This window comes from Entelurus aequoreus, linkage group LG04 (assembly GCF_033978785.1).
Source record: "Entelurus aequoreus isolate RoL-2023_Sb linkage group LG04, RoL_Eaeq_v1.1, whole genome shotgun sequence".
NCBI lineage: Eukaryota > Metazoa > Chordata > Actinopteri > Syngnathiformes > Syngnathidae > Entelurus > Entelurus aequoreus.
The window spans coordinates 6046417-6067248 of record NC_084734.1 but is presented as its reverse complement, the minus strand read 5'-3'; the positions used below and the strand labels follow the sequence as shown (position 1 = coordinate 6067248).

General features: G+C 42.4%; 1 protein-coding gene across 8 annotated transcripts in view; it reads right to left on the bottom strand.

Annotated features, from left to right (window-relative positions):
- Positions 1-1045: 1045 nt before the first annotated feature.
- The window catches only part of LOC133648226 (catenin delta-1-like), a 39389-nt gene continuing 19602 nt past the window's right edge, over positions 1046-20832 (bottom strand). For 2 of the 8 annotated variants that reach the window (XM_062044104.1, XM_062044101.1), the window contains exons 3-23: positions 18609-18729; positions 17469-17632; positions 15802-15870; positions 15583-15702; positions 15186-15439; positions 13163-13444; positions 12848-13088; positions 12555-12777; positions 11147-11339; positions 10936-11053; positions 9837-9993; positions 9703-9720; positions 9404-9472; positions 9205-9332; positions 8362-8512; positions 6200-6386; positions 5925-6127; positions 5809-5850; positions 5664-5731; positions 5450-5504; positions 1046-2400 (exon numbers count right to left, since the gene is read on the bottom strand). In XM_062044104.1, coding sequence (XP_061900088.1) covers positions 2348-2400; positions 5450-5504; positions 5664-5731; positions 5809-5850; positions 5925-6127; positions 6200-6386; positions 8362-8512; positions 9205-9332; positions 9404-9472; positions 9703-9720; positions 9837-9993; positions 10936-11053; positions 11147-11339; positions 12555-12777; positions 12848-13088; positions 13163-13444; positions 15186-15439; positions 15583-15702; positions 15802-15870; positions 17469-17627 — 2790 coding nt within the window. In that variant the 5' untranslated portion in view covers positions 17628-17632; positions 18609-18729 and the 3' untranslated portion in view covers positions 1046-2347. Of the gene's footprint in view, positions 2401-2484; positions 2551-5449; positions 5505-5663; positions 5732-5808; positions 5851-5924; positions 6128-6199; positions 6387-8361; positions 8513-9204; positions 9333-9403; positions 9473-9702; positions 9721-9836; positions 9994-10935; positions 11054-11146; positions 11340-12554; positions 12778-12847; positions 13089-13162; positions 13445-15185; positions 15440-15582; positions 15703-15801; positions 15871-17468; positions 17633-18608; positions 18730-20832 lie in introns of all 8 variants that reach the window. The other 6 variants (XM_062044109.1, XM_062044103.1, XM_062044106.1 and 3 more) reach the window with 5 other exon arrangements.

The window sequence follows — 20832 nt, the reverse complement described above, 5'->3', positions numbered from 1 at the left end:
TTTTTATCCGTCAGAGACACTTTAAAATAATCCCAAACCATAGACATGGTGTCAGTCAGTCATCGAGCGAGCTCGCTTGTTAGCCATGGCTCCAGCACCGGCAACAACACAACTCTTCTTGTTGTTATGCTGCGGTTTGATGATGTCATCAAGCGTCGCCAGTAAACCTCTCATGCTGCAACTCCTGTGTTGTGAGTGGGACAGGGGCTGCTGACTGGGATATGCCACTGCTCTTTACTTCTGCCTACGGCCGTACAGCGGCGTTTTAAAAAGTCATTCATTTTACTTTTTGAAACCGATACCGATAATTTCTGATATTACATTTTAAAGCATTTATCGGCAGGCCGATATTATCGGACATCTCTCGTCCCCAACAAAAAAATCATCTGTATAATTGCTTTCCTTGTTTTTATTTCAAAAGAAACATGTGACATTTAATAAAGATGAGATACATTATTGATATGCACGACTGAAATGATTAAAATGCTGGTAAAACACTGAAAAAGTAATGGAACGCTCAAAGGCTTTTAGTTGAATAATTAGTTAAATGTTAGTTTCATGTCCACCGCATGTTTTTTGTAGCCATTGACAAGCTTTTGGCACCGTTGTGGTTTTTAGCCGCTCTTCTTGCAGAATTGCTAGATTTCTTTGAAATTGTTTGCGGTCTAGTTGTAGATATGAGTTTTTAAAAAATCCATTCATGCTTTTACTACCGCTTGTCCCCCGGGGTTAAAAGTAAAAGGTTTTACTTCTTTAAAAAGAGCCCGCCCACCTTGTGCTGTGAAACAGGATGAAATGATGCTACCGCCACCATGCTAGACACTTGCTACAGACGACACACAAAACATGCACGCCGTACCTTTCACAATGCAGCATTTCCAGAGGGAGGATTTGGATCACGTTTAGGCATCGGTCCACTTCCATGGCTTTCAAAGCCACGGTGTGCACGTTTCTGCTGCTGTAAAACAAGCAAATAAAAATGAGAAACAGTCAAAAGTTCCATTTGAAGCTTTGATAGTTGAAAACAAGCAGACGTGAGCGGACGTTGTCTAAGAAATGATCTTTATTTATAAAAACATCAGTATGACAAGTTACATAACTTCGGTTTTTTTTCTCTTTAAAAAAAAAGCAACTGTCAGAGGCAAGGCAGGTATGAATGGTACATGGATAGGCAACATTACAAATATATCATGTGTGTAGACAACCGGAAAGAACAATAATAAAAAAAAAATGTGCATAATGATCTTACCCACCATTGCAACACAGGACACTCAAAGTACAAATAAACTAGACAGAAAAAGGGCAGTAAAGAAAGAAACCAAAATGGATGACAAAAATATGCATCTTGTCTGCCTACTATAAAAAAACTGTACTGACTCGAGTCTCCTCTAAGCAAATACACCTCGTACTATCTTCCGTCGGCGGGTTGGAACACCAGCGTGTGCCAAGCACGAGCATTCAGTCGACTAGAAGGTGAAGTCATCCTAAATAGCAGACACAAGTGATTAAACAGGAAGTGGTTCAAATGTGCACTTATTGCCAGCTTCACTTCCCAACGTCATCAATCAAGCCAGATGTGGAATTTTGGAATTAAAAAAAAAAAACATACAAATTTCTTACACATTGAAAAAACCCCCAAAAAAACCCATTAAGAACAAAATTGACAGACATGAGCACAAAAATAAACAATGTGTCTGCGCTTGCATACAAAAATGAATTCAACAACAACAACAACAAAAAAAGGTCCATAGGTGTTTCTCCCCTCACACACACACGTCTGCTTTTTCTTGTGTACACCTGTGCCAACCCCAAAGCGGAGAAAATAATTCTACACAACACTTCTATACAAACATTCTCCATCTACAGGGCGACTCGTCGGGTCTGACGGGCCGCATCCAGCCCTCCCGACAATCCCCTTGAAGGGACCATTTAAATAAAAGCCAAAACTAATGCGGTTTTGTTTGTATATGTACAGTATATATCCTACACTGAGAGGTCTACACACACAATCTCATTGTTAGGATGCAAGCAGAAAAATAGCAAAGAGGGCAAAAACACCAGAATTAAATGATTGTCAACAGAGGTGATTGCCTCTAGAGATTTATAACTTAATACAAAGAGTTCTGCTGCTACGGTCAAATAGTACAACATAAAAGAAAGAAAAGTATGTCTTGGTGTTGCAAACTTAATTCAGCTGCAACACGACCACGTTCTTTGGATGCCAAACAGTCGTCTCATTGGTCCGCTGGGAGATGGTACAAGGAAGAGAAAGAGAAGGGGACACACACACACACACACACACGAGGAGAGTGTGTGTGTGTGTGTGTGTGTGTGGACCATCCTTCCCTTAGTAGCCGGGCAGGGATGGCCCAGTTTGGGTGATGCACACGATCAGTTTTTCTGCAGAAAAAAAACAAAAATAAACACAAATTGATTTTTGACATTTTAGCTTATAAACTGTCTCTCTCAAAGTGTATTATTTACATTTGAACACACATGAGTGTACACTTGCTTCCAGTCACATGATGCTTGCCCTATATTTCCAGGAGCCTACAATAACACAATATTGTCAAACTATATCAGGGATATTCAAATAAATTGTCTTGGGAGCCACATTTCCAAAAAGCTAAGGACTAGGGGGCGGTCTTCTTCCTTCACTATTAGTCTGCTTTTGTTTATGCTGTAGAACCAGTGTTCTCTACAGTGGACATTTGATTTGGGTCTATTTACTTTGTCAGAGCTACAGAAGCACTTTGCTGGTTTTGAAGACCTTCTGCAAAAGTAGCTGGTCAGAGATCATATCTATTACAGTAGTCCGGTACTAGTATAGTACTGCGATACTAATCAATCATATTCGGTACTATACCACCTCACGTCATGACAATGCTGGTTTTACGAGCAGAGGAGCATATTGGGCAGCGCACACCCACAGAGTACTTACAAGCAGACACAGTGTGTAGACAGAAAAGGGAGAATGGACGCATTTTGGCTTAAAAAGTCAAGATAAAGGTGAAGTTATAACACTGAAACACCCTCAGGAAGAGCTGCTTTAAGACATGGCTAGCTAGCTAGCAGCTAACATCCATCCACATTGTTTTAGCTACTTCTAAATCACTAATCCTCGCCTCCATGGCGACAAATAAAAGTATGTTTCTTACAAGTATCATTATCACTGCAGGACGAGGAATAGCTAAACATGCTTCACTACACACCGGCATCACAATGTCAACAAATGCCATGGGTGGAGCTACACCTGACATCCACTGTAATGATACCAAGTACAGGAACGTATCTAGTCGATACTACTATGAATACATTGATAAAATATTTTTTGTTTTTTTTAAAGTTTAAATTATGTTTATAAAGTCAGTAAATATGTCCCTGGACACATGAGGACTTTGAAAATGACCAATGTATGATCCTGTAACTACTTGGTATCGGACTGATACCCAAATTTGCAATATCATCCAAAATTAATGTAAAGTATCAAAAAAGAGAAAAATAAGTGATTATTACATTTGAACAGAAGTGTAGATAGAACATGTTGAAACAGAAAGTAAGCAGATATTAACAGTAAATGAACCAGTAGATTAATAAGTAATTTTCTACCACTTGTCCTTAATGTTGACAAAATAATAGGTAGATCAATGACAATATGTTACTGCCAATGTTCCCTCTAAGGTGCGCGCTTGCGCAATTGCGCACTGCTCACGCGTCCTCTGCGCACAGCAAATTAATGCCGCGCAGAAAATCAAAAATCCCACCTGAACTTTAAACAAAATAAACACATTACAATTTATTCTGTATGATTTTGCAATGCAACTCTGTGAGTGACAGGTGACAACAAGAGTGGCCCCAATGAATAAAACAATCTTTGTCAACACACTTCAATTATCGTCTGTCGAGACACTTTACGGACAGGAATTCCATCAATCACTTTATTGAGCAAAACTGTTTGTAAACACACCAAAAACATGGGAAAAAAACTTTTATCTATAAAAACTGGTAATTTTCTGCCATACAAACCAGGCTTAAACCAACAACATCATCCGTGGTTTCAACAGAAGCCGCTCGCTCCGTCTCACCTGCACCAACACCTGGCACTTAGCCAGTGCTGCGTTTATGGCCACACAAAAAGTCAGACAACCCCAACGCCACACAATGTGTAAATGCCAGGTTGTAACACTCTGACTCCACAATCACATGTGTGCTTATTTTACTGCCATTTATTAACAATGTTAATCTAAGGATATTATTCATGAAATATTGTCACTAGATTACATAAATGCTAATAAAAAGATGTATTTTACAGACAGAAAGTTACAGGAACTAAATGTAATCTCTGAAAGGGGTAACATTTCTTTTAAAGGCAGGACCCGCAGCCAGACATACAATGCTAGCACATAGCTCATGAAAAACATGTTTTTTTGTTATTGTCATTGTAAGAGGGCAAAATCCCTTCCATCCATTTTCTACCGCTTGTCCCATTCGGGGTTGCTGGAGCCTATCTCAGCTGCATTCGTGCGGAAGGCGGGGTACAGGCTGGACAAGTCACTACCTCATCACAGGGCCAACACAGATAGACAGACAACATTCACACACTAGGGACCATTTAGTGTTGCCAATCAACCTATACCCAGGTGCATGTCTTTGGAGGTGGGAGGGGCCTATCCCCAAGTGCATGTCTTTGGAGGTGGGAGGGGCCTATCCCCAGGTGCATGTCTTTGGAGGTGGGAGGGGCCTATCCCCAGGTGCATGTCTTTGGAGGAAGCCGGAGTAGAACCCCCGCAGTCATGGGGAGAACATGCAAACTCCACACAGAAAGACCCAGAACCCGGGGATCGAACCCAGGACCTTCGTATTAGGAGGCAGACGCACTAACCCCTCCGGCAAAATCACTTGTATCAGAAAATGATTTGAATAAAACATTGAAATGGTTCTGCAGGTGTGATGTTGCTCACATGTGCTCCACTGAATGCTCAGGGAGTTTGTGCCTTTGCTCACACATGAAGAATTAGAGGGAACATTGGTTAGTGCATACGTCAGCACCTAAATTACGAGTCTTTGTTTGCTTACTTACTACTAAAAAGACAAGTTGTCTAGTATGTTCACTATTTTATTTAAGGACTAAATTGCAATAATAAACATATGTTTCATGTACCCCAAGATTTTTTGTTACAATAAAGCCAATTATGCCATTTTTTGTGGTGCCCTTTATTTAGAAAAATATCGAAATACATTTTGGCACTGGTACCAAAATGTTGGTATCGGGACAACACTAGATTAATTGTCCAGCCCTACTTCAGTTACATCATTACACAAAGTAAATAGGTCATTTTGAGGTAGTAACAGAGCAAAGGAGCATTGGTACGTGTCCATGCAGGACGAGAAGTCAGTAGGACATACCATGCTGTTACATGCAGAAGGGGGGTAGAGGGGGAGGGCTAACCATCATAGGAGTCCAACAGAGGCAGGGAGCCCTTTCTTCCCCCATACACCCCTCTCTGAGAGACAACCACAGCAAAAGAAAGAGAAGAGGGGGGGGGGGGATAGATAGTTTTAAGTGAAACAAGTTAATTGTGAGGTTGTAAAAAAAGTGACTGGGTTTAGTGTTGTTAAAGCGAGCGGTCCAGCAACGAGGATGATCAGTGTTTATAAAGTACCGGTAAAGTGTCTGTGGTGTCGTCGAGAGTGTGTCTCCTCTCCCTCTGGTCCAGTGTTGAGTAAGCCTCTGGAGAAGGATGACATGAATGAGCGTAAAGGGACACACTTTTAACACGGTGTTGTTTAAAAGCAAGCCACACACACCAGAGCCGAGGTCATTAAGTGGAATCATATTTCGCTTCTCTCCTGTGGTGGGACAAAAACAAGGTCAACTCCCACATATGGATGCTCTTCTTAGGGTCAAAGGCAGCAACACCCACCTCTGTCCAGCAGCGGCGTGGTGGTCTCTCCATAGGTGCCGTTGACTCGAGTGCTCGGGCCGTTGGCTGTGATGGAGTTTAGGTTGATCTGGAAGTCCGACTTCTTCCAACCGTCTTTCTCAAGAGGCCGACGCAGCTCCTTGTGGGCCCAGACCAGCTGCAGCACCTGACCTGCCGCTCGGACCTCACGATCAGAGCGCTTGCTGTACAACGAGATGTTCAAAGATGTTTTGAAATGTAATTGGATGAACAAAGTGAACATGCTTCTTACGTACCCGTTTTTATTAACAAGCACAAGCCTTTCGATGCCCTGCGAGGCCCTGAGGGTCTTTGCCGCCTCCAAACTGCTGCCTAGCACCTCAGCCAGCGTGCTTAGTACTGACACCACAGTCTCCTCTGACAGAGCACGCCCAGATTGGCCTCCGGGTAGATTTGCTACAAGGTGGGGCACCGCATGCAGACCTGCACAAGAAACACAGCTCACCTCAGAAGGATGCATTTTAGGGTTGTCCTGATACCAATAATTTAGTACCGGCACCAAAATGTATATCGATACTTTTCCAAATAAAAGGGAACTCCAAAAAATGGCAATATCGGCTTTATTTTAACAGAATATCTTCCACTACATTAAACACTCAGTCAAAGAACAATTTTACAAGGTTAAAATATAAATTAAAAGGCGTTGAAATGGCATCAACCCTGAAGGGAACGTATGCCCTGTGCTCCTCGACTCCAGTCTGCACCGGACCAAACAGCAGGACAGGTGTAACAACTACATTATTACCTGTCACTCTTTATAACTCATTGGGCAGATCTGAATGCTTATTCTTTAAATGTTTACCTAAGTTTGAAGCAAAGGTGCTAATACTAATCGCCACATTTGGCGAGGCATGTTTTAAAGCAGCTGTTGTGAGAGTAGCGTATGTGTGTGTGCTCCTTTAAGAATGGCAGTATGTGGGGTGAGTGTGAGTAAGTGAGTGGGCAAGTTAGGAGAGGTAGCGCTAGCATGTGCAGGAGTGTCAATAGCATGGTGGATGTCCGGTTGTGCCCTGTTGAAATTATAAATAAAGTGACCAAGTTGTAACTGTTAAGTGCAGGTGAATAAACATGACGTTTATTCTCGTTCACAACTTTTAATCTCAGAGAAAAAAACGAAAACACTCAATCCCCACTTCCCGCCCAAAAACACTGCACATGCGTAACGTGAAAGGTCTCCCAATCAATCCAATCCACTTGATTTAAATAGCACATTTAAACAACAAGAATGTTTCCAAAGTGCTGCACAGCCATGTTAAAAACAAAATTATGCTCCACCAATGACTGAATAAAAACAAAAAATAAATAAATATAAAACCAATATGAATAAATATGATTAAAAACGATTTTAATGGGTAAAACCAATTAAAACAGTTAATAGAAATCAAAATTTATAAAAAAAAAACAGAGGACAACTCACGTAGTGTTAAAAGCCAAAGAATAAAAGTGGGTCTTAAGATGAGACTTAAAACACTCCACTATGGAAGCAGTTTGAACATGGAGGGGCAGAGTGTTCCAGAGTTTAGGGCCGACCACAGAGAAGGCTCCCTGGTTCTAAGTCTCGTCCTGGGCACCACGAGCTGGAGCTGGCTCTCGGACCTCAGAGCGCACGCAGGAGTGTAAATTTGGATGAGGTCCGAGATATACTGAGGTGCCAGTCCATGTAAAGCTTTAAAAGCAAACAGCAAGGATTTCAAATCAATTGTAAAATGAACATGGAGCCAGTGCAAACTCTGAGGAATTGGGGTCATATGCTGGCGTCTCCTGGCCTGTTAAAAGTCCTGCTGCCGCGTTCTGCACTAACTGCAACCGGGAGAGAGCTTTTTGGCTAATGCCAGCATAAAGTGCATTGCAGTAGTCCAGGCCACTTCAAATAAAAGTATGCACCACTTGTTCAAAAAGGTTAAAAGATAAAAACGGTTTTACCTTTACTAAAAGACGAAGATGATAAAAACACGATTTTAAAACGCCATTGACTTGTTTGTCAAGTTTCAAATGGCTGTCTGAAGCAGCCAAGCAGGAAAAGTGTAAAACAGTACTTGCAGCGCAATGCCTCCCTGTTTGAAGTGTCACCTTTATTGTTGGTTTTGAAGCCAAAATACCACTATATTGTACTTTCCCACCCTCTTTATTAACCAGTACAATTATAGTTTTTTGCCATTTTTCCTCTACAAGATGTTATTACTTGTATGCACTTTGTGAGTGCGTTTTGACACACACAGCATCATGCGCCTCGGCTCTGTAGTCACCGCCACAAAGCGACACTCGGGTGAAAGAACGGTACCGGTACTTTTCAAAAGGTGGTATAGTACCGATTTCATTTGATTAGTACCGGTATACCGTACACCCCTAATGCCTTTTAACACCAACAGAAAAAAGGACCGTTGATGTCCAATCTCACCAAGAAGTTCAGAGTTCCGGTTGTCAATGGCGAGGTTTCTTAGGGCTCCGGACATTGCCCTCACCACACGATCATTGCTGTGAGCCAGCAGTTCAGTCATCATAGGGAGACCCTTCTCTAGACGCACAGTAGCACGGATGTAACGGCCAAACTGAAGAGGGAATCAGAGGAAAATTGTGAATATTATTTTGCTGTTGTCTTATCAGCAGAATCAGAGAATACATGGCTTCAAAGTACAAAAACAACAAACGGTAATACTAGAGATGTCCGATATTGGTCAACAGCCATACAGGTCACACTGAGGGTGACCGTATAAACAACTTTAACACTGTTACAAATATGCGCCACACTGTGAACCCACACCAAACAAGAATGACAAACACATTTCGGGAGAACATCCGCACTGTAACACAACATAAACACAACAGAACAAATACCCAGAACCCCTTGCAGCACTAACTCTTCCGGGACGCTACTATATACAGCCCCCGCTACCCCTACCCCCCTAACCCCGCCCACTTCAACCTCCTCATGCTCTCTCAGGGAGAGCATGTCCCAAATTCCAAGTTGCTGTTTTGAGGCATGTTAAAAAAAATAATGCACTTTGTGACTTCAATAATAAATATGGCAGTGCCATGTTGGCATTTTTTTCCATAACTTGAGTTGATTGTATTTATTTATTGTTTAATGCATCCAGCGGGGCATCACAACAACATTAGGCATAATAATGTGATAATTCCACCACTGTATATATCGGTATCGGTTGATATCGGAATCTGTAATTAAGAGTTGAACAATATCGGACATCTCTAGGTAATGCTACTAATTTGTAAAAGTACTAACAGTCCATCGGCCTGCACACAGGTTCTGGATGGCCCCGGCAGCAGCTTCCAGCACTGAGGGGTTCTTGCTCTCTCTTAGCAGCGACGTGTAAAGTCGAACAACTTCTGGTTGGAACAGCAGCTCATAACCTGAGACAGAGATATTATTTCATCATGAACATGTATCCATAGTACACATGCTTAAGTGTATATAGACAGACCTTTGGCAGGCGTTGTCCTCTTTGGAATGTCAACTTGGTCTGCACTTCCATCATCGCCGTCTTTCTTTCCTGCAGAAACAAATAAGGAAAGACATGATAGTTAAGGAACAATCATATAACAATTTTAAAAAGATTGTTCACTGTGTTGTCAAATGCAACCACATGTGCAGTGAAACGAGCAAAGTCGGCATGCGATGGTTTTCATGTAAGCACCATGCATGTGCAATATGAATTCAATTGTAGGAAATAACATTTGGTGTTAGTGGAACAATGACCACAGAAACGCATGACAATCTTACCTTTGGAAAACCATTCATCTAAAAAGGCGGAGGAGAAAGGAGGAGAGGAGAAAAACAAACAGCAGGAGAGTGAAAAACTGCCACCAACAAGCCCAGACACCTTGTAATTGACCATCAGGTCTCCGCATACTGACCTTTGCCCTTCCGAGAGCCAAAGCAGCCACCCTTGTTGGATCCAGGTGCAGGTCCCTGGTTGATCGGCGCGCTTTCAGCGTAGCGATCACAGCTGGGGACCTCACGGTGAACTTGGTAGGACAGATTTCTTAAGAGGCACATGCAGTTCTCCACCAACTGCAGCAGGCACACAAGCATTTCAATCAAATGTTGTGTTTTTACAACCTTTTTTGAGCCAAGATGCATTTTTTTCCATAGAAAAAATGCGTAGGCACACCACCAGCAGAAATCATTAAAAAATGAAACTCAACAGACAATAAAAAGTCGTCGCAATTGTTGGATATGACTTTAAAGCATAACCAAGCATGTATCACTATAGCTCTTGTCTCAAAGTAGGTGTACTGTCACATCACACCCTGACTTATTTGGACTTTTTTGCTGTTTTCCCGTGTGTAGTATTTTAGATCTTGTCTTGCGCTCCTATTTTGGTGGCTTTTCCAGTTTCATGTCTTCCTTTGAGCGCTATTCCCCGCACCTGCTTTCTTTTAGCAATCAAGAATATTTAAGTTGTTGCTATCTTTTTCTGTGTGGACATTGTTGTCATGTCATGTACGCATGTACTTTGTGGACGCCGTCTCTGCTCCACACGCAGTAAGTTTTTGCTGTCGTCCAGCATTCTGTTTTTGTTTACTTTGTAGCCAGTTCACTTTTAGTTTCGTTCTACATAGCCATCCCTAAGCTTTAATGCCTTTTCTTAGGGGCACTCACCTTTTGTTTATTTTTGGTTTAAGCATTAGACACCTTTTTACCTGCACCCTGCCTCCCGCTGTCGTCTGCTTATTGTGATCACGACAAACCATCGTCGTCTCACGCGACGTGTTCCCGACATCTACAAAGCAATTAGCTACTGGCTTCCACCTACTGATATGGTATAGTATAACATGGTTACTCTGCCGAGCTCTAGACAGCACAGACACTCAACAACAACACATTATAATTACTGGTTTGCAAAAAATATTTTTAACCCAAATAGGTGAAACTGGATAATCTGCCATCACAGTGGTTGAAAAACACAGCTTTAGTGACAATCAAAATGACGTATCAAGGGGGAGAAGTTACCTTATTGTCCACATCTTTGCGGTTGATCTGTGACTGAACAATGTACATCAGCGAATCCACTAATCCTGTGCACTCTCTTAGCTTCCGCCGTGCCTCGCTGCGCTCTGAACTCACATTCCTGTCGCACAGAGGACAAATTTGAACATTTAATTACACATTTGTTTAAATGCGGCCCTGGCCGCAGCTTTTCCTCTGCTGCTCATGTTGGTACCTCAGGCAGCCAGCAGTGTTGGTCAAAGCGGTTTCCCACTCCAGATGGCGTGGTTTGCAGCTTTCCTCTCCTCCATTGCTCCCGCGCTCCCAGCCCGAGTGAGGCACTATCACCTCATCTGCCAGAGCGTGCAGGGCGTGGTCCACGATCTCCATCTTGACGGAGTCGTGGGATGAAAGGTTCCACAGTGTGCCTGGAATGACATCAGTATTCCAATATTACATTGCATTGCTGGCAATAGAATAAAGATTACACCTACACATGAAACGGTGCCATTTTAGGGTTTTGCAGACCAAGCCCTTTGGGGTCAGAAAAACAGGCTTCAGCAAGATTTAACGGCCTCTAGTGTTGGGTTTGTATCCTGCACTTGAACTCAAGTAGTAAACATACTTCCCTTTTCTAGCAGTATGACACATTAGCGGTAGTCTGATACTAAATGCAGGGAATTACATGTGGGGAAACACGCAGCAAGACTCAAATAGTCTTTCCTCGCCACTTATTGTGCTTTCAGTGCATCTTAGATTTTAAAGTACCATTGAGTACGTTGAGATTTGATTACCCAATTAAGTTTCATGTTGAACCTACAGCAGTTTTAGAGTGTATAAAGTGATTTAAAAGCCTATAAGTGTTTATATACAGTACAGGCTAAAAGTTTGGACACGCCTCCTCATTCAATGCGAATTAACAAAAAAAGGTGAAAGCACTAAAAACATGTTTTATATTCTAGCTTCTTCAAAATAGCCACCCTTTGCTCGGATTACTGCTTTGCACACCCTTGGCATTCTCTCCATGAGCTTCAAGCACACTTGTGAAGTGAAAACTATTTCAGGTGACTACCTGTTGAAGCTCATGGAGAGAATGCCAAGAGCATGCAAAGCAGTAATCAGAGCAAAGGGTGGCTATTTTGAAGAAACAAGAATATAAAAACATGTTTTCAGTTATTTCAGCTTTTGTTGTTAAGTACATAACTCCACATGTGTTCATTCATAGTTGTGATGTGACAATCTACAATGTAAATAGTCATGAAAATAAAGAAAACGCATTGAATGAGAAGGTGTGTTCAAACTTTTGGCCTGTACTGTATGTGTGTGTGTGCAAGCTGTGTAGAGTGGTTATAATGACGTTAAATTCGTATAAAAGAATACAAAATCATGAATAAAATAGCGCCCCTACGTTGCAAAAATTCACCGACCCCGGGCAGCGGTGTCCAGAACGTAATCCTGCTATAAATCGAGGAAAAAAACGTATCGGGGAAATAGTATAAAGAGTAATAAATAAAGGTTTCTCACAGAGCAACTGGTAATTAAGGATCTTATCTGGAAACTAATTAACTTCTGGAAAAAGAATCACATAATTATGCATACTAAAATGTTCATACATCACGTGAGAAAAGTGTGGTGACAAGTACCGGTGATAGTGTCCGTGAGGTCCTGGTCACGGGTCTTCCTCAGCAATCGAATAAGAGCTGGCACACCATCGCAGTTCTTGATGGCAATCTTGTTGTCTTGGTCCCGTCCATATGAGATGTTCTTTAGTGCCCCGCAGGCCGAGTGGTGCACGTCTTTGCTGGGGTGGTCCAGCAGCGACACTAAGGCGGGTATACCCTTTAGGCGGCGCACCTCTGATTTAACCTGCGCATAATGAACATTACATTAGCACCATCAAATCGAGGAAAACGACTGAATGATTATGACCTTTCACCTTGTCATTTTTGAACGTGAGATGCTGGAGGAAGGCAGCTGCGTTGGTTTTGACCGGATCCAAGCGATAGTTCAACATAGCAATCACCTCAGGCAGCTCTGGTTGTCGCCATGAGGCAGGAGGACCTTTCCTTAGGGTGCTGTCTAATGAAGCCATGCTTCCTCGCTCCATGCTCATGGGTACAGCCCATGCATATGGGTCAACTCCTCCCATATCACTATCCAGAGTATCTTCACAACTTCTGTATCACAAGGAGATAAATGTTTGTGTGAAAACAAAACGTGTGTCTGTGCTGCATTGGCTTCAATGTTTTACCTGAGTCGTCGTCTATCCATACCACCAGGGCCAGGTCCCAGCCGTGGCATGGTGCCATAACCGCCGGGGTGCATGGGTGGAGGCCCCATGCCGTAGTCGTCATATCCCACACTGCGCTGGTCATCTTCCAGACCGTAATGACCATGGTTGTATCGCATCTCCATTGCAGAGCCCATGGCCCTCATTCCCCTGCCCACCTGGGGCTGTGCCGCATAGGGGTCCATCTGCTGGCGGCTTGGGGCCCGATAACCAGAATCCAGAGTTCTGTAGCCATCAACTGGCCTATAGAAAGACACAATGTGGCAATGTTTGGATTCTAAATACTAAGGAAGACAATTTTGTGTGATTGTGTCACAATGCTTCTTCACACTTGACTTAAAGGCCTACTGAATTTTTATTTAAACGGGAATAGCAGATCCATTCTATGTGTCATACTTGATCATTTCGCGATATTGCCATATTTTTGCTGAAAGGATTTAGTATAGAACGACGACGATAAAGTTCGCAACTTTTGGTCGCTGATAAAAAAAAAGCCTTGCCTATACCGGAAGTAGCGTGACGTCACAGGAGGTAGGATTCCTCACAATTCCCCATTGTTTACACCAGCAGTGAGAGAGATTCGGACCGAGAAAACGACGATTACCCCATTAATTTGAGCGAGGATGAAAGATTCGTGGATGAGGAACGTTAGAGTGAAGGACTAGAGAGGCAGTGCAGGGTGTATATTTTTTCGCTCTGACCGTAACTTAGGTACATGCTGGTTCATTGGATTCCCCACACTCCTTTTTCTATTGTGGATCACGGATTTGTATTTCAAACCACCTGGGATACTATATCCTCTTGAAAATGAGAGTCGAGAACGCGAAATGGACATTCACAGTGACTTTTATCTCCACGACAATACATCGTTGAAGCTCTTTAGCTACGGAGCTAACGTGATAGCATCATGCTCAAATGCAGATAGAAACAAAATTTTAAAAAACCCTGACTGGAAGAACAGACAGAAGATCAACAATACTATTAAACCACGGACATGTAAATACACGGTTAATAATTTCCAGCTTGGCGAAGCTTAACAATTGAAGCTAACTTACCTACGGAGCGGCGGCGGGCGTTGTAGCTTTCGACGACACCCCGGCCGCCATCAAAGTCGGCAAGAAACATATATTTCCCCAAAGTTACGTACGTGACATGCACATAGCGACACGCACGTACGGGCAAGCCATCAAATGTTTGGAAGCCAAAGCTGTACTCACGGTAGCGTGTCTGCTATCCAGCTCAAACACAACACAACCTCCTGGTTGTGTTGCTGTAGTCAGCCGCTAATACACCGATCGCACCTACAACTTTCTTCTTTGCAGTCTCCACTGTCCATTAAACAAATTGCAAAAGATTCACCAACACAGATGTCCAGAATACTGTGGAATTGTTCGATGAAAACAGAGCAGTTTGTATGGTGACACATTGGGTACGAATACTTCCGTTGCCGTCGTGACGTCACGCGCATACGTCATCATACCGAGACGTTTTCAGCCGGATATTTCCATGGGAAATTTAAAAAGTCACTTTATAAGTTAACCCGGCCGTATTGGCATGTGTTGCAATGTTAAGATGTCATCATTGATATATAAACTATCAGACTGCGTGGTCGCTAGTAGTGGCTTTCAGTAGGCCTTTAAAGAGTATCTTCACAATACATCACTGCTACCAATAGAAACAAGTTGTCGGACTCCCTCAAACTTACTTTGACTCAGACTTCCTGGCAACAAAAGTGACCGTTTCCATGACATGAACAAACATTGCAGTGCGGAAATGAGTTTGTTGCCCACATTTCATTACCGCATTTGTTGTATTTTGCTTTCGTCTTAAAGAGGAACTTACTGCACGAACTAAAAAAAAAAGCTAGCAAAACAAGTTTGAAAGACATTTTCCTTTATTTTTTATCAACCTGCTCTCCCAATCCCTGAATCGTCTATAACCTCACACTTTGAAAACTCCTTCTCTGTACTAAGAAAAGTGGTACCTGTAGCGTTCATCCATGTGTGAGCCCCGGCTTAAGCTTGTGTATGCCTCTGATGGTGGTCCTCCCCTGTAGTCATCGTAGGCCCCTACTGGGCTGTAGTGGTAGTTTCTGGGCACCGTGGCAGTGGGGTAGTCTCCTCCTCCCATGTGCCTATATGGACGGTCCAGTGTGGCGCTGTAGCCCCCCATAGACATGCCGCCGTCAATGGACATGGAGTCTGTCGGCATGACTGTGCGTGAGATCGGCTTCTTCAGCTGTAGAAGAGATTCAGACAATTACGTTAGCGCTCTAGGTTTAATGTGGACATGTAAATATCCGGATCACAACATTTGAACAACCGTCGTCTTCAGGTTACATTTTTCTTAGTTATCTCTTGAGAATGGCACACATAACCCACCCCATTGTCTGGCCGTCGTGTGGTTCCTTCTTCAGAAAAAACTGAGTGTGCTTCATGGGAGTCATCCTCTGGTGTGTAGCTCTCATCTAGAGTGCTGTGTGCTGGGTCCACCATCCTGTACTATAGCAGACAGACCCCCACCCCCACCCGTATATGAATGCAAATATTCACCAACTAAATGATTGAACAAGTTGTCAAATTACTCTTAAAAACAATTACCTGTGTGCCGTTAAGGTAGGAGTCTGTCAATTTCAGTCGTTCTATGTCTGCATCCCCTAAACGCCCGTTCTGGAATGTGACAAGAGAGATGAGTGTAATCGGGCGAACAACCAACTGCATATTTACTAAAACAGCATTAAATGTGAGGTTATGGGCTCTTTCCGACAGTCTAGTCTCTTATGAAACAATAAGAATAGGCTCGTTCACTGGTCTGTGAATCACTGCAAGGCATGAGGGAGGACATTTTGGAATGCAGCCGTGCATCTTTCACACCCTATTTCCTCCACGGCCTCCCTTGAAAATCGGTTACATAATCAATGTCTGTCATCTTGTATAGACTTTATTAACCCTGACTAACACTCGGTTTGATGCAACACAACAGCCTCAGTTACTGCGTAAGCATGCAGCTTTCGTATTTTCAAGCCTATTCTATGGAAAGAGTTGCACTGTAATAGCAAAGGGGTATTTTTTCTTTGAAAATGGGAAGTGCAGATTGTACGAGAAGTGGAGATTTCCCTGTAAGCAATTTCTTCTCATACCATCTTCATCAACTCTCTGAATTTTTAGTGCAGTATTCGGATGCAAGGCACGATTGTTATTCTCACTGGAAATAAAATACACTTGAGCTACACTAATCAAGCCTGTCCAAGGTTTCTCACAGTCAAAACATTCTAATGAATGTCAAGTGAGCCCAAAAGGAAGACAAATATTTACAGATAGAATTGAAAATAACGTTCAGTCTCCGCTGCCAAGAGATGCCTGAACAGCATGATCCACAGGCACAATGACACAAGATACACTGATCATTAACAGCCTACAGGCAAAGACAACATGGACAGTAACTGAACATATGTAGTTTCCAGACATGAACTACGCTTGTTGACAAAGAACGCCACTAACACAACTATAAGCTCTCTTTAAAAAATGTCAACCCAAACATATTAGCCAGGTCGGCCAAAGACCACAGCTCATTTTGTATTGGGCCTCTGCTTTTTTGTAAAAAAATAATAATTAAAAAGCTATATTTCCTTGGTGATATAAAACACTAAGATGTTAATGTTTTCTTTAAATAGCTTAGATCGACCTACATTGGATTGGTTTTAGCTTTCTGACAGAAGTTTTAAGACGGGGGCAAAGCATGATATAAAACACTGGCTATACCAATTTACAGAGCTTGATGTCAATCAATATGCACCATAACTCACATGCTAGCTTTCAACAAAACACAATAATTGAAGACAAAGCGTATGCGACAGCCATGCCAGATGGCTGCATTCCACAGCGTGCTGGAACAGGAAGAGGAAAATAACTGAGATTTCATATCTGGGGGTTGAATAGATGTGTGCATTTGGTGAGTGGCAGCGAAGGCATGCTGACAAAAGTGTGATGATGATGAATATTGTGACAACCTCAAGCACGATGATGGTAACTTCATATGTGCAATACATTTTCAGAGAGATGCAGATAGCAATGCAGTGTAAATGCAGACTGACAAACATGGACCACTGGTGGAGTGAAGGCAGGGCGGAGATGGGAGCAGGTTTACTGATGACTGAAAGGCGATGATGATTTCAATGACAGTATGATCCATGTAAATGTTCAGGCAAAAAAAAAAAAGGTCCATAGGAGGCTCTGGACTAGGCGTTTTGTGATTTTGCTGGCGTTACCTGTGTGTGAGGGAGGGAGCGACCCAGCGTTGAAGGGCTGGTGGCAGGGAGGCCCACTCTCCTCCTCTCATCTTCCAACGCCCGAGTCAGCTGTTCAAACTGCACCTCCTGCTCCCTTACAGACTCCAGCAGAGCTGCTGCGCTCTCACACTGCTCCATACACACTACACGGCCCCCAGGGGGAGAAGGGGGGCGTTATAGGTTACACATAAAATCTCAAGGATCAAGATTTGAAGGTTCCAAAACTACATACGGCTTATTTCTGTCTTACTATTTGGGAATTGGCCGACAAAAAACAACAAGCTAAGAAGTACAATACAAATAAATGAGATTTAAAACATTTTTTTATCTATATTTATCCCTGCTTTTGCCACAGAACACATGATAGGGGAGCTTTGACAACATCAAACAACAATGTTTGGGGCCAACATGCCATTGTTGCATTTTCAAACACTACTGAAAAAAACTGTTTTCGGCAAAATTAAGTTGCATACAGTACAGGCCAAAAGTTTGGACACACCTGCTCCTCATTCAATTTGTTTTCTTAATTTTCATGACTATTTACATTGTAGATTGTCACATCACAACTATGAATGTACACATGTGGAGTTATGTACTTCACAACAAAAGGTGAAACATCTGAAAACATGTTTTATATTCTAGTTTCTTCAAAATAGCCACCCTTTGCTCTGATTACTTTTTCGCACACTCTTGGCATTCTCCTGATGAGCTTCAAGGGGTAGTCACCTGAAATGGTTTTCACTTCACAGGTGTGCTTGAAGCTCATGGAGAGAATGCCAAGAGTGTGCAAAGCAGTAATCAGAGCAAAGGGTGGCTATTTTGAAGAAACTAGAATATATGTTTTCAGTTTTTCACCTTTTGTTGTTAAGTACATAACTCCACATGTGTTCATTCATAGTTGTGATGTGACAATCTACAATGTAAATAGTCATGGAAATAAAGATAACGCATTAAATGAGAAGGTGTGTCCTAACTTTTGGCCTGTACAATTTCTACAACATATATATTTTACTTGTTTACGTCTGTGCATTTTATGGTGGTGCTGGTATAAAAGTATTATAGAGGTCCTTTCCAATCAAAGAGTTAAAGCTCCCCATCCAGGAACAGAGAAATACACACCTGTGGGCGTGGTTTGATAGAAGAGGTGAGAGATCACGCCAAGGTCAGATGTCAAGCTCTAGTTGTTCATTGGTAGAAGGTCAATGAAGCACCAAGCCCAGAAACAGGAGGGAGAAAAGGACTGCTCAGAGAGAGAGAGAGAGAGGGAGGGAAAAAACAAAGAAGTGTTTCAGCAAAGGATAGGGCTGTTTGAAAAGCGGTGAAAAGGCCAAACTAGTGTCAGCGGGGGATGTGTTTGCTCTCAAGGAGACCAACCTAATGTTCAACAATCCCTCTACCTAGCTGTTGTTATCTCGCCTGAGCTCTCAATGACAAGACAGCCCAACAAGCACAAGCTCAGACCCCGTTATCAGCCAACTGATTCACCCTCAGGAGGTTGGTCAGCTGCTCTCCACAAGGTGAATCAACTTAGCTGTGGCTCAGCAAACACCTGCATGACTGGTTTGACAAGGTAGCAAGGAAGGAGGGGGTGGGGGGGGGTTGTATTTTCAACAGGTCTCTGTCTTGCCAACACGCACAGGGACACATGGGTAACTGTAAAGCCAGAATGAGTTGGGCAACAAACAGGCTTCATATTACATTCCAGGCAGCAGGTGTCCGAGTGCATGACAGGTGGCGTGTTAAAAGGTTTAAATGAAACAATGAGTAATAAAAGGTCACACATTATCACATTTTTCATTAATCTCAGGGATCTCACAATTATGTACAAGAAGTGCGTTAAACCATTGGTTTGGATTACAATTTGGACAATGTATAAGTCCAACTGGTAGAACTGGGTATCATCATTATGGCCAATTTCCCAAATCCATTAGATTTAAATTCATAAGGTTCTAAACATATTCATGGAGATTTGATTTGCACTCAGTTATTGTGACCAAAATGATCACGGTTATCATTATCGCGGTAATTTTAAATGTGCTCAAAACTTTCAAAAACTACTTCAACCAATTCAAAATGTATATATGGACCTCAAGTAGAAAATTGAATGTGCATATTAAAGCAACACAAGCATTATAAACAAAGTATTATGGCAGAAACAAAATAATACTATAAATATATAATAATAAATTACAATTTTGAAGATGGCACCTTATTAAAGTTAAAGTAGCAATGATTGTCACACACACACACACACACACACACACACACACACACACACACACACACACACACACACACACACACACACACACACACACACACACACACACACACACACACACACACACACACACACTAGGTGTGGCGAAATTATTCTCTGCATTTGACCCATCACCCTTGTTCACCCCCTGGGAGGTGAGGGGAGCAGTGGGCAGCAGCAGTTGCCGCGCCCGGGAGTCATTTTTGGTGATTTAACCCCCAATTCCAAGCCTTGATGCTGAGTGCCAAGCAGGGAGGTAATGGCTCCCATTTTTATAGTCTTTGGTATGACTCGGCCGGGGTTTGAACTCACAACCTACCCATCTCAGGGCGGACACTCTAACCACTAGGCCACTGAGTAGGTGGCCTAGTCACCTACGTCTTAGGGACATAAGACATAACTGCACTTTTTGTTCATATGGATACAAATAGTGTTAATATATGAGGTCAAGTCTTATACATAGGACTGCACAATTATGGGCAAAATAATATGATTATTTTTATCTATATTGAAATCATGATTATTAATCATGATTATTCATAGTTAGGTAAAACAGTGTTGGGGTGTGAACGTGACGCCATCAGTCCAACTGGATATCATCATTACGGCCAATTTCCCAAATCGATTAGAAGACCCAGGACACGTTGGGAAGACTATGTCTCCTGGCTGGCCTGGGAACGCCTCGGGATTCCCCGGGAAGAGCGGGACGAAGTGGCTGGGGAGAGGGAAGTCTGGTCTTCCCTGCTTAGGCTGCTGCCCCCGTGACCCGACCTCGGATAAGCGGAAGAAGGTGGATGGATTAGATTTAAATTCATATGGTTCTAAACCTATTCATCTAAATTTGATTTGCACTCAAATATTAAAAATGTTTCAAATCTGTAAATAAATAAAAAAATACAACTGTAGTAGGGTTTTTAAACTTTGGACAGTTTAAACTTTAAGTCCTAAAAGTGCAGTTTTCAAATAATAAATTAATTGCAAGTGAAAATGTACTTTCATTGCAACACTCCATCACTACAAATTGCATTACGGTATTGTTTCTGTAACGAATAACAGTAAATATGTAAGCTATTCTTCTCATAG